At 39.6% G+C, this 14,332-nt stretch overlaps 1 protein-coding gene across 1 annotated transcript; it reads right to left on the bottom strand.

Annotated features, from left to right (window-relative positions):
* Window positions 1-2,910: 2,910 nt before the first annotated feature.
* LOC113110586 (neuroligin-1) lies at window positions 2,911-12,903 on the bottom strand. The gene is made up of 4 exons (XM_026274711.1): window positions 12,868-12,903; window positions 10,831-11,104; window positions 8,042-8,831; window positions 2,911-7,337 (listed from the first exon to the last, which is right to left on the bottom strand). The coding sequence occupies exons 1-4, from the start codon at window positions 12,901-12,903 to the stop codon at window positions 6,503-6,505; spliced, it is 1,935 nt and encodes a 644-aa protein (XP_026130496.1). The 3' UTR covers window positions 2,911-6,502.
* Between the last annotated feature and the right edge of the window lie 1,429 nt (window positions 12,904-14,332).

Genomic DNA, 14,332 nt, shown 5'->3' with positions numbered 1-14,332 from the left:
ACTAGATGAACACAGAAGAGGAAGTAAAAAAATATGATCATGTTTATTATTGGAATGAGAAATGCCGGTGTCCAAACACACAAAAACCAGCTGACAAGGGCCACACAGTAATTGATTAATACTTTAAGCGGGATCAGTCTTATTCAGAAAACTGTTGCAGAACAAACCAGAAATAGAGTAAAATCCTTTTTGATCTCCAATAAAAACACTGCTAGCTTAACTAACACATGTCTTCTGCAACAAAACCTTTTGTGTGTGAGACAGAGAGAGGCACAGAGACTTTGGTTAACGTTTTGGGTTTTTGTCTTAGAAAGACTTACAAGAAGTTCTCCCCATTAGTTGAAGTTGTTCAAATGACATTCCAACATACCAGGATTGGAATACTGAACACCCTCCACTGAACTTTTGTAATTATACCCTCACAAAACAACGCGATGATGTGTTAATCAGAAGAGAGTCATCCAGACAACCTTGTTTAAATACACTGTGATTATCAAAGGTCAGAAAACACTCGGAGACAGAAAAATGAGAGAAACGGCTGATCAAACAGATCGAGGAAATGAAAGCGGTTATCAGAGGTAAACTGTTTGATGTTTGAGAAGTACATCATAATGGGAAACGGCAAAGTGCTGTCGAACAAGGCTTGAAATTACACTAAAAGGTTCTGTGAGTGCCCTTCCGGTTAAAGTCGTTTGTGGCTTGATGAACTCATTCCTATCTTAATCGTACTTCAAATTTTCAAGGCTATCATCTGTTAATAATTCAAATTTAATATATACCAACCAGAGATAATTTTACGAATGTAAAAATTCCTCTGGAAGAGTCTCTCATCCGTGTTGGTGAAATTGTCCGATGGGTTGATTGGTGGACTGATGCAACACTGCATAAACGAACTGTAAAAACGAAAGGCAAATTAGTTCATCCTTTTATTCCGAATGTTCCTAAAATACCAACTACCAAATTTCTCTTTGAACTTCAATTATCAAGGCTGCAAATCTCATTCAATTAGCAAATTCATTAAGATGCTCAGTGTTAATGTCCAGGTTGATCTCATGATATATCATGTGTATCTTTTTCATTCTGAACTGAGTAACTTTTAGAGTTTTAAATAAAACTTGAAACTTAAAAAATAATAAATCTCCAGACCCCGTGTTACTCAAAGAAATGCTTATATACAGTCATTTAAATAACGTTTAAATAAATCCCTCTTTAAAATATTTAAAAGTCCATATATTTTCACTCATTTGACAATGAGAGTTTTGCAGTTTGGATGTCCTTATAGTGCCTTTAATTTTCAGCATGGTACAACTGCGTTTCAGGATCACACAATTGCTAATGAGAAAAAGACATCCTATCGTTACACCAGAGATCTGAACATGAAATACAGAAATGAAAAAATTAACCACCTTGATATAGTGTCCTGAATTCCCAAACCAAGATACATTCAAACAGAATAAAAGCGATAAATGCAAGATTTCTAAAGTACCAGGACCACTGACGGTAATTTATGTGTTAGGCTACATTAACTCTACAGGGCCACTGTTCCGGTGTGCCAGCTCTGTAGTGGGTGCCTGTCTTATTTGGTTGTGTTTGCATGGGGTGAATACACCTGTGTATTATTTAATAATAACCATTCACAATGCAGGCGATACAATAAATGTGCTGGAAAAGTGCTGCATCATTATTCTCATTTGGTTGCACACAAACACTCCTCTTTTCTATGCAAATTATACTCAGCATTTATTCCACCTTATTCATAAAACTCAACTGTTATTGGCACCAGTAACAATCCCATTGGTAAAGTACAGTATGTCTGATTGAAACTCACAAGATGGTGAATTTATCAGTTTAAATGGGTCATGAACTGAAAAGTAAAAATTACCTTAATCTTTTGACATATAACAGCTCAGTGTACTCTATATATAAAACAAAACAGTCTCATTATTTTAAAAACAGATGTTACAGAAACTTCTTTTGGAATGTGCCACTTTATGGTGTAATAGTCCAACGAAAGCCCGCCTCCGCAGGAGAAAGTCAACGCCTACTTTTGCATCACTGCCTCTTTAGTTGCGTTTGCAGTAGGAGAAGAAATACTAGAGAGATACAAACACAGGATTGCTCTATCAACAGAACCTTTTAGAAGTCATTACAAGATTACCAGACAATGTAAAGTGTTAAGTTGTGAAAATTGTTTACTGTCGGGGATTTGTTCTATCAATCCGTGCATCAATCAATATTTATCTAGTGTAAATCAGAATCGCTGATTATAATGGGTTCCGTAAGTCACAGCAACATCCATCTATTATTTCAATAAGAAAACTGTTAGCCAATCATAGCAGTGGGGCGTTTACTTGTGAGTTCTGAATGCGCCCGCCTATTCATAGTTTTGACATGACGTCACAACCCTGCAGGAATGTCCAGCCGGAGGGCAAAACACAGCCCTCCGCCACTGACTGACAGTTATTTTTTTACAAAGTAGTAATATACGTACTAAGACACTGCTATTAAAAGGCCAAATTCAGAATACACCTTATTGATGATGCATACATTGTACAGGCAGGCAGATGAACCCTGAATATGCACACAATGCATGGTTTCATATTCAATTTAAGATTTTCTGTAAAGAAAACACAACCATTTAGCACATCGTGTTCATATTCCGGGCTTACCTAAAGTATGTTCCATCAATAATATGCACACTGAATTTGATATTTTAAAGCACTGTTCTGAGCCCCTTTACTTTAATATTTTTTTTTTACATTAAACATATTATTATGTCCCACATAAATAATGTGTTTTTAGTGATGGAACTATTGTAGCGGGTGCTTTATGGATTGCAAATGACCAAAAAGTGTATTTTGTTCACATTTCATTTGGTTTGCTTGCACAGTTTTTTTTTTTTTTTTTTTTAGCAAGTCAAACGTAAAAAAAAAAGTAAAAGGTGTGTGCAAATAAATGGCACTTTATACCATGCAAGCTTTTATACATAGATGTTTAGTTACAAAATGGATGTTTGCATAATTTAAAGATTTCTCCTTTTAGGTGAACTACTGTGATGGCAGAGCAACTGCTTAATGAGAATATTACTAAGCAAGTTGGTTTGTTTATAGAAATTTACCTGAATAATACCACACTTGGTTTAATAACAGATACATTTGACAGTAACTATCACCCCCTGGAGTACTGGAGGTTTGTTACCACATTCACCAAGTACTCACGTCCGTTATCACATTTTAGTAAATGAACCCAAGACGTGTCGACATGTGGAGTGGCAAAAGTCTGGATATCATAAAAACCCTTTTGGCAAACTGGTGGCAAAGAAAGACTGATGTAAGTTGAGCTTGATAAAATCATTTATTGTGCTCCAGAAGATTAAATCCTATTTAACCAGAAAGAAAGACAAAATGACAAATAATCTACATCACAACAACCCTCTGTAGTTCCCAACAGCCATTTTGATCTTCTTTCAAGGTCAGCCAGTAGAAAATAAACACATAATGAAATTTGGTTGCTGTTTGTAAGAAAATGGCCCTCAGTCTTGCATTACATTCAGTTACAAGGCTTGTCCTGGCATGTGTGTATGCAAGTGTATGTGCATATGTGTGAAGAAACATACTGAGCTGTGGAGATCTTTGCAAATACAGATGAATCCCATCTTTCTCCTTGACACATGTGCATGCGCAAGTTGAATCCTCTTAGCGCCCCACTGGTGTATGGTTCATTAAATTTTAATATTGTTCAAAGGAGCTTCCTTTGCAGGGGGACACATGGGCAGGCTGACTTTGCATATGCATACCTGCAGATGGGGACTGGCATACAGAGCAGCGACGCTCTCTCTGGCCTGTTTGTACTGTGCTGAGTTGTCACAGGTGAAGACAGAGCAGAGAGGAAAAGCCCACAGGAGATTGTGTTCTGATCAGGAACATGTTGTTGGGAACAGTGTGTGTCACGAGTTGGCTGATCAGGAGAAGGGTAGCATCATTCTTTCAATCTTGTTCCCTTCCTTGGCTTCCCTCATCCTTCATTAGTTCTTTGCCACTAGGTATTCACCAGGGCTCAAGTATTCACTCCCAAAAGCCTGTGTTTGACCTCAGTGTTTTTCCACACCAACTGTTAATTAATTACCTTGAGATGTGGAAGGCTGTACTGCTAGTTAAATGGCTTCTAATGTCTCTAAAGCAATTCTGTGTGAACGAAGCCAATTGAAACCTATTTGATGTTTAAGACCAGGATTTTGGAAATGTTAAAATGCCCTGGCTAGGAAAAATTCACTACTACAGTAAAGACAATAGATAGCTTTTACTTTATCATGTCTGGTTAGGAAACAGAATTAGCATGGGGTTGTTGACCAAGAAAGTTTGCACCAAGAGAGTTTGTTCTAAGAGATCCAAATCACCAATCTTTTGCTGTTTTTCTATAATCATACGTTACATGCTGGGTGGAAAAAATGTGGATATTTATGTAGAAGTTTCGCTTTCACTGGTGTTCGCGTTCAATCAAATTTCCTAGGAGTAAAAACAAAGGATTTACAAGAAATCTAAATTGTAACCACAGGAACTGATGCCCTGAAGTGACTATATAGTGACTGTATAAAAAGGGAACAATGGGTAAGCATCCCAGGACTTTAGCATGTAGTATGTAATGCAACACGGCTCTGAGAAAATTAAACCCAATTGTTTCTCAATTCTATTTGTCTAGCTAGGTTAAATGTCCTCTTAAGATCAGAAGGCCGTAATGAAGGTCTCATCAGGGGTCCTCCTGTCTTTAGCCTGGGATTCGCTGGCATCGATCATTAGCATGTAGGATGTTATGTAACAAGGCTTTGAGAAAAGTAAAATAATCAAGGATGGATAAAACCAGCAATTACTAAGAGATTTGCAGGTGAACCTGCTTTTAGTACTCTGTGTAAGAAGTGACAAAAGTTTCCCTTTCAACTTCTCCATTGGTCTCTCTGTATTCTTTCTTTCGATAGCTAGCTTTAAGCAGTATGATCAAGGGATTCTAACTTCAGAAGCCCCCACTAATACACTCTTTCATCAGGGGCCCTCCTGTCTCCAGTGTCGGATTCATTCATGATGATCGTTCAGGAGAATCACCGAAAAATTCTGCACCAACGATAGTCTCCAAGTCATACTGCGTTGGTCACTGGTTGTTCAAAGCTGCGTGGGGTCTGCCTCATAAAGTACCGAAAACAAATAAATGAGAATCAAACATTACAGATAAGAAATTTTCTAAGGTAGGGTGGTTTGACTATTAGCAAGAAGTGAACATGAACTTAAAAATAATAAAGCAATGTATTATAACTGAGACCGATGAGCAAATCAAAAAGTACATTAATGTCCCACACATGGGAGCGCAAACAACAAGTGATTCACCACTATTAAAAAGTTTTACCAACACACATGTACAAAACTAGTCCTTATAACCAGGTTCAGTCAAGCTATTTGTGAACCCAATCTAGTTAGTGTATCCTCACCCGTTCCCATCACTGTCTTCAGACATGTCAGCATATTCCAATTCCTCCCGTGAGTCAATCAGAGCAGTATTTCCTTGAATCCAAATGGGGAGGAAAATGTATTTTTATTTTTTTTTATAATGACTAAATCAGCAGAACAGCCACCAAGCAGATAAATTGTCATGCGCGTCGTGCTAAAAATATCCAGCCTCCCTTTGAGTCCTCCAGTTTCAGTATAGACAGCACTTGTGTGATGAAGCTGTATCTGCCAGGAAGCCAATATATTCCCCGTTACGCTCTTGAGGCAGACTCCTCAGTATCAATGCCCCCAGCAAGGGCTTAAAGAGCATGGGTGCTTTGTGTACATATCTAGATATGTAAATACGTCCTATACAATAAAACTGTTCCCCCAAAAATAAATTGACAAAAAGGATTCAAAGACATTCAGTGAATGTCTCTATTGTGCATGTTCTTGAGGATTTCTCATTCTCGTCTTTTTCCCGTAGTATTCCACATTCTCCACCAAGAGAACACATGCCTAAATTAGGTAAGCAGCATCCCTTGTCTGCTCTGAAGAGGGTAATCTACAATCCAGCGCCCCGGGAAAACAATATGTTTCCTTTTGTTTACAAAGGGCCTCCCACACATCATCTCTTCTGTGCTTCTGTCATTTCCTCTCTGGGTAACCAAATCAAACCATTCCTCAAAGAATCCCAGACTGATAGTTGTCCCCAGTAAATGGTTCTGGTTTTGTCACAATATAAGGGTAAAAAATCATCTCTGTTTTTCCTTAAATCAGAAATAGTTTTTATTTTCTTTTTTTTTTTTTACTTTTATTGTTTTTCACCTTTAATAGAAAACGATAGTCTTGCTCTCGAGGAACAAAAACCAGCATTGTTATTCCCTGTTCCTCTGAGCACCGGGAGTAAAGATATTTTTCACCCCAGTGCCATAACCTTCATTCGCCATCACACCTGTACTCCACATCTGTGGGAGTGTATGTGTGTGTATGTCCGTGTTTGTGTGTGAGAACTTGTGTGTGTTTGGCTATACTCTAGTAGTGGAGTGTGAATGAGGGTGTGGATGGGGCAGGGTGTTATTCTGTCCACTGGAGTAACTGTTGAAGGGGTGTAAGGAGGTCAGGCCTGGCATGCTGTTGGGTATCATAGTGATGGTGTTCGGCGTCATGAGAGGGATGTCGTCCGGTGAACGGCGCATGGCGAGCGTGTAATCGGGCGGGCAGGCAGTTCTCATGGTCACCTCGTGCTGGTGCAAGGTTCGCTCCAAGTCGCTGTGTTTCATTTGTAGAGACATGATCTCCTCCTCTTGTGTATGGGGCAACTCGTTAGCTGTGGTCCTCTGTGGGCTACAACGCCTGTGGACCTCGTGCCTTCGCTTATCCTTCTTGTAGTAGAGTGCGGCGAACGCCAATATGTTGAGGAAGAGCAACGAGGCACCGACAGCGATGGTGACGCTCAGTTCGGTCGAATAGTCCCGCTGGTTCTCTAGGAAGGGTTGGTTCTGGTTCTGATTCTGGTTCTGGTTGTGGCTTTCCTGTGTTTCAGTGGGAAACGGAGTAGGGTAGGGCCTCTTGGTGTTGACTGGGATCTTCTTTGGTGTACGGGGAGTGACCTCGGGTGGAGGCAGCTTTGTGGTGGTGGAAATTATCTGGGTGACCTCGTTGAGGCTGTGGAGATGAGGTACCAGCTCCAACCATAAGTTGACCTTATTGGCACGGTAATGTTCCTTGACACGGGGCTTCAAGCCGATGTGCAAGTATAGCTGGTCCTTTTGGTTGTAACGCGTCCAGGCCACCTCCTCGAAACGGTTAGGCTTGGTGTGGATGAACTTGGTGTCCTGTGGAACTGGCTGGTTGGGGTCACTGAAAGGAAATGGAAAGATTTCATTACTTTTTACAAAAAAGATTATTTCTATGATTGCACATGGTAACTCCAAAACTGAGCACTCAAAAAGACATATATCGCACAACCCATTACAGACAAGTCTTAGGCGAGTGCTCAAAGACCCCTAATATTCTCTCAGCGCTCATTAGGGTCTCCTGACAACTGCACCTGCTTTTAAAATGAACAAGAATTAGTCTGAGAGAAGAAATTACACGTTTGCACACAAATTGATTTGCTGTCCTCCCGTGAGATGATTACATGTCTAGGAAGCAATGTCATATAAACACTAAACTCACTCTAAGTGATCATCAGCATTACTTTATTCACTACATTACACCTAAATTGAAGCAAACAAAATTGGTGTAAAAAGCAGTTACGTAAATTTAATGTTGCATAACCTTGGGATTCTTAACAAGTATTTGCAAGAGAGAATGCATCAACAAACAATTAAGCATTGATTAAACCTCAGGAACCTTGTCGCAGTGTTTCCTGGCAACAACTGGTTATTGTACGGTAATCAATAGCATATTCAACTCTTAAATTATGAGATGGTTGCCACATTGGTGGGCTTACAACAAAACAAAGCCATTTTCAAAATCACTTCTGAATCCTAATTAATGGCTGTATTGTTTGCCTCAATTCTAATGGATTAGAAACATTGCCCTGTTGCTTAGAGACTTACCCAGTCTTGGCAAAGTTGGTCCAGTAGGTCATTACCACTGCACTAAGCATTACATCATTTTTGGAGAAGTTGCATGGGAAAAGCTCAGTTGGACCAATCATGGGCAGCCCAAACACATATGGGATCTCATCGCCATGTGCTGCATCAGCCCAGGGTGGTACCTGTTCCGTCTGGCAGTGATGGTAGAAGGCATAGAAATAAGTAGGAGAGCCAAAGCTGGAGTGGAGGTCTGCTGTGGCCACCGCTGGTGCCACCCACTGATGATCCGTGAAGAGTGCCAGCAGGGTCTTTCTTCTGGTCTCTGGATTGTGGCGGTCAGCCCAGTCTGTGTACATAAACTTAATGGTCTCTCGCAGGATGTCTTTCCCCTCGGGGTAACCGTATAAATCATCCACAAAACTTGAAACGGCGTAGTCAAAATCGTTGGCTTGAACTCCGTTCTCGTTGTCTACGATGAGTTCCACAAACTTCAGCCCCTCGCCTTGGTTGACACCCAGCATGATATCATAGTTGAGGAACTCCCCTTGCTCCATGAGGATCTGAGGATCGTCGGGGATGACATCACCATCAATGACGGGTCCAAAGGCGATGTGGTAGCGAGCAGGCTGGATGTCCTGCTCCACTAGTTCTTTGTAGTGTTTTTTCTGTAGGCACTCCACCATCTCCACTGTATCTTTGAGGTTGCACCCCACCTTTTTGGCCAGCATGCGGGCATACTTGGCCGGTTGAAAGCTGACAGCCCAGCTGGACAAGGCTGTGCCACTTTGGGCTATGGCCCTTTGGAAAAGACCTGTATAGGAAAAACAAGGCAGAATCACCAAGAGCACATCCAGAACATGCTGCAGTACAGCCCAAAAGTCTGAGACCAGTAGGGACTGCTAGCTTCTATTTGTTTAATACATTTTTTATTACAAATTATATTAGAGGCATAATTTTGAATTTGTGTAAAATGGATATAATTTACAAGGCCAAAACCAGTGCAAAATTAAAAAATAATATTAAACTGAATATTAAATTAAATTTAAAATAGTTAATAAATTAATACAATTTAATATAAATTCAAATAAAGCAAATATATTAAATTAAATTGCTTCTGAAAAGTTCGGAAAAGGCAGATTTTTTATGTGCACTCAGACTTTTGGACCCCACCGTAGGCTATTTACACAGAAAGTGCTCCCTCAGTATGCAAGCTGGAGCAAATGAAGACATATCGGTTTAGCTGTTTTTATGCAAATCTTAAATGGTTTGGGAAAAGAGGGCATGCAAGTCAACATACGAATACTGATGAACTTGAATTTTACACAGAGCTGATCAACATTTCAGTTTTTTGTGTAATTTTAGGGGGGAAAATATGACTTGTAATGTATTTCTTGAATTTCATTATACTGCATTAACAGTGATTGGCTGTTTGCACTCTGTAAACCCCTTTCAAGAAAATTGACCCACACCATATAAGAGAAGCAAACATCATGCACAACATCAAGACAAAACAGCAAGTGAGTGAGCAGGACAGAAAGTGTGTGTGTGTGTGTGTGAGAGGGAGAGAGAGAGAGAGAGAGAGAGAGAGAGAGTGGGGGGGGGGGGGGGAAGAAAGACAGAAAGAGCAGGAGAAAGGAAAATTGAGTTACTCTGTTACCATGACAACCCCTGGGATCTCAGTCTTAGCAGTGCAGTTATGAGTAAAACATGTTCATACTAGAGGACAAAAAAAAAAACTATAAAAACACACATGGAAATGAAATGGAGATAAGGGGATGTTTCAGTTCGCAATTCAACGAAACGGTGACAATTTTGTATGAACAGAAGAATATATTTGAGAATGAAGAATATACTGCTAAAATTAAAAAGAAAAAGATCTGAAATATATGAAAATTATTCCAGATTAAGCAGTGCACGGTTTGCCTCAGGGCAAAGCCATCGCATGGCACACTAAAGTCTCTTCCAAAGGTGTCTCACTGGTTCATTTGAATGATAGTGACAACCTTAAAGCAGGTCTGTGCCAGGAGACCTCTTCACAAAGCAATCTTCCAAGCAGAGAGACTCAAAATGAAATTAACGTATTTACCCTTTTTGTGCCAGTGGAAGGTGAATGCTGTATTTGGACAGTGTGCTCATGGCTTGCCTGGTGATGAGTATGGACTCAACTAAATAAAGATGGGAACATGAAACGACCTAGGGAGATTCAATTTCCATAAACAAGTGATATAAGTTCAAACAGAGTGAGTTAGTAGCTTAAAGCATGGTGAAAAATGAGCTTGGCAAATGCTGGACAGATGAAGCAACTTTCTTGGCAACGTAGTTGGTTTTGAGATTTTTGTATTACACACTTAAGCTCTGTGAACTGAGCACTCTTCTAAACTAATTTATAGGGTATAAGGGAGTGATTTTTAACCACGAGTCTACAGACCCCTAGTGGTTGTTAAGAGTGTAATCATTTGGTATGGGCAATATCATTCTTTTATCCTATTATTATTCATTTAGAGGATTTTTTATTTATTTATTATTATTAAAACAATTTCAAAATCTCAAAGATTCAAAATGTCAAAAGGTATATAAAATGTAAAAAACATTTAAAAATAACCATTAACCTGTACTGCAGTACACTGAATAAATGTCACAGGTTTTTCATAACTAAGATTGCAATCTGATTTTTCTAATGCAAATACAGATAACTGCAAAAAAAAAAAAAAAAAAAAAGCACAGAGACTGAACTTTAAAATGGGCTCATAACACAAACAGCTATAGCATGCAGACAAAAACTGTCAAAAGTTAAAACCTCTGCATTGTACCTTTGGTTGAATTGCTCCAACGGTTACCTTCAGAATAATGGGAAAGAGTCAGCAGGTTGACACACGAGGCCCCGGCCCCAGACCCAAAAACAGTAATGCGTAAAGGGTCACCCCCAAAGAAAGCAATGTTTTCACTTGTCCAGCGCAGGGCCTGGATTTGATCAAGAAGTCCATAGTTTCCCTTGGCTGCCTGGTCTCCTGTGCTCAAAAAACCTGCAGACAGAAGAAAGAATCGAATGAGTGTTTGTGTGCATTGCAGTGCAATTTTAAATGCCTAACAAAGATTGAAAGCTATTGAAAAGTTTGATAGCAAACTGCAGATGAAAGTACGTCAGAGAAAGTGACAAGTTTCTGAAATGAGGGGAAACATTCTCCTCCCTCCCTGCCTCCATTTTTTTAACATCCATGAAATAGATGTTCACCTTAAGAGAACATATTTTTAATAGTTGTTATGTCTTGGATCTCACGGCTGGCCTCTCCTCCCCGGTAGACAACACAGAGTCTGTAACTTTTGGCTCAATGCAGACTATTTTAGCAGGCCTACTATTATTAATTAATAAATAAATACATATAAACTAAACGAAATCAACCACACATACAGAGATCAAGAAGTTCTTCAGCACGGTTACGAAACATAGAGAGCACGCTTTGTAGACTGCCTTTTAAGGCATTACATGGTCAAATTTTAAGTCAGCATCACATGTTTTCTTTGCAAGATCTAGAAAAAAATCTATTTAAGATCAAGTGAGATGGACACATTCAAAACAAGAGTAGTAAAACCCAGTATTTCTGTGTGCAATAGCTTAGCAACAAGCTAACAACAAACTACTGAAATCAGTAGCGATAACTGTGCTTCATGTGAGGAAAGCTATTAGTGTTACAAACAGAGAACACTGTTATATGCAAAACCTGCCAAATCATGTCAGTTTATTTTGGTGTTATCTTAGCAACATGCTAACAGCAAAATACTGAAATCAGTGTCGATTAGAGACTCTTATGTGCCTCGTGAGTTTTGAAACAGATCCTTTATTATTATATGTTAACAGTGGTTCTTAACTCTAAACTACATTAAAAATATGAACCCTGCATGCTTAAAAAAAAAAAAAAGAGAAAAGTTTGCTTTGGTTTGCTCGTCTTTGGTTTCGTTAGCCAACCGCAGCTCTCTGGAGTCAGCGGAGCATGCAGCTGTTGTTTTACCCCCTGACTTCCACTTCAGTGCACTCAAATTAACACCAAAGTTTGTGGCAATATATTACAAGTGTCAGTGAAACAGAAGTAACGCAGTGTTGCGCTTTAATGGAAAACTAGTCAGTAACTACTTGACTAAAGTAACTTATCCTGGGAATATACATCCTGGGGGTGCTTGTGGAATAATGATTGTGTACATGTTCAGTGAATAGATGACCATGTGGGTTTAGTAATTGCCCTCATAGTCCCAGAACACATGAAAAATAATAAAGCAACACAAGTGTTTCACAGTAAGCTCATTTACAAATATAGACAACAAGAAACAAAAGACTCTGAAATCACTGCGGTTCTGTACACAAAGCACACACACAAATCCATCTGACCCTGCTTCCGCTCCCTTCCTTTTGTTAATTGAGTTCTTTATTGGATTTAATTAATCTAGTTGGGTTGGTACATCAAGAAGTTGATCTCCTGGAAGTGGCCGTCGAATACAAGCACGCATTTAATTGATTCCATTTAGCCAAGGCAGTGTGCAGAGCAAATCAAAAAACCAGGCACAGGCTCGAAAATGATTAGCAATCAAATGGTAGGCTGTCAGGTGCTCGTGCCTGCGGCGCAGAGCCTTGAGCACATTTGGCGGTTAACACAGGAAGGCAGTGGCCCGCTTTCCATCCTCAAGCATGCAGAGAGAGGTGCAATCCAATCACAAGGGAACAAAAGGGCCTCCCTCTGCTCGGACAGTGAATAGCCCGGGCTTGTGAATGGAAACGTATTGGGTACAATGTGGAGAAAACAGAGTCACAACAATGCACTTTAATGAGACAGGCAATAATTGTGGATTTTTATCACAGTAGTCAAGGAGAGGATTTGCTGTGTAAGCGGCATTGGTTCATTGGGTCAGCGGGACACTGTCCAATGCACTTCGGATGACAACAAGGGATGCACATTTCATCAAATTTCACCATTAGCACTGTAAATGTAATCTTAGCCAATCTCAAAATGAATATCCATTTCTTTCATACTGCATACATCCACTTTACTTGTAAAAAATTTAGTTTTCAGTATTCTATTTGACATTTAATTAATTTTTATATCATCCATATCTCTCTGTGACCAAGACAATATTTCTGATGTATGACTTCAGGACTTCAGAGTCCCTTCTTCAGATGATCATTAAATTTAAACTGCAAAAGTTAAACTCATAAATAGGAACATTTCATTGCAAGCCATTCCTGTACAAGGTTACCAAGACTCAAATACAGACTGTTAAACCTTGAATGTTGTCAGACTAAGATAACAAACCTCACCTTTGTGAGGTGTAATCCACTTGCTGAATCATAACAGATATCAGGAAATCGGGAAACTGTCAAATAACATCTACAAAACTTAAATCACACTAGTAAAAAGCGGGTCGTTTCTACAAGTTTTCATACACGTCAAGGCACCCATTTCTGTAACCTGAAGCCCTAGAGTGCAAGTTATATTGGGAACGGTCCAAACAGATAAATAAAAATGGAATCAGATTTCAATCTTTTGGCCCCCAAAGTGAAATTCACCACTAGATGAAAATACCACAGAGAGGCTTAGCTCCAAGTGCCATGTGCTTAAATCAATTCCTGTCGGAACCCAAGCAGATGGTTTGAGATGTTAAATTAATCCCGGTTTTGACTGGAGAGGGCCAGAAAAGGTACAAAAGAACGGGACCAACAAAAGAAAAAAAGAAAAACTGGAAGCAAGAAGAGGCAGAAAGAGAAACGGGCATTATTGTATGTTCTTTCAGGGTTACAGATGAAGAGAGGTGGCGGCAGCAGCAGGTTCAGTCTCAGATATGTCGCATTAGAACATTTGCCAGTTCGGTCTCCCTTCAAAAAAGAAATGTTGCAGCCAGACCGTTGGCGTTTTATTTGTCAGTTCTTTCTCTACTCACCCGGCAGTAAGACAAATTGGCCCTCCTGTTGTATCCGTGTCCCTAAAAATATTTACAGTGTGACAACACCTTCGTACTTTCAATTCCCAACACAGAATTATCATCCATTTCAGGGACTTCAAGAATAAAAGCAGATGCCATCTGTTCCCATACCACAGACTGGCACCGGAGAACGCAAGTTTCAAAACTGCAAGAGGTGACAAAATGAACTGCCAGAAGTTGGTTTGAAAAGGTTACAATCACTAAAACGCTGGCTAGACGCGTCACTGCGTCAAGTTGAAAAGAGCTGTACTGCATGCTGATAATTAAGAAATACAGTGACCACAGATGGTATGAATTACTGGCTCGGAGCATTGTCTCCATCAAAGGAGATTAATACACTAGAGG

This window comes from Carassius auratus, chromosome 11 (genome assembly GCF_003368295.1).
Source record: "Carassius auratus strain Wakin chromosome 11, ASM336829v1, whole genome shotgun sequence".
NCBI classification, from domain to species: Eukaryota; Metazoa; Chordata; class Actinopteri; order Cypriniformes; family Cyprinidae; genus Carassius; species Carassius auratus.
This window is presented reverse-complemented; position numbering and strand designations above follow the sequence as displayed.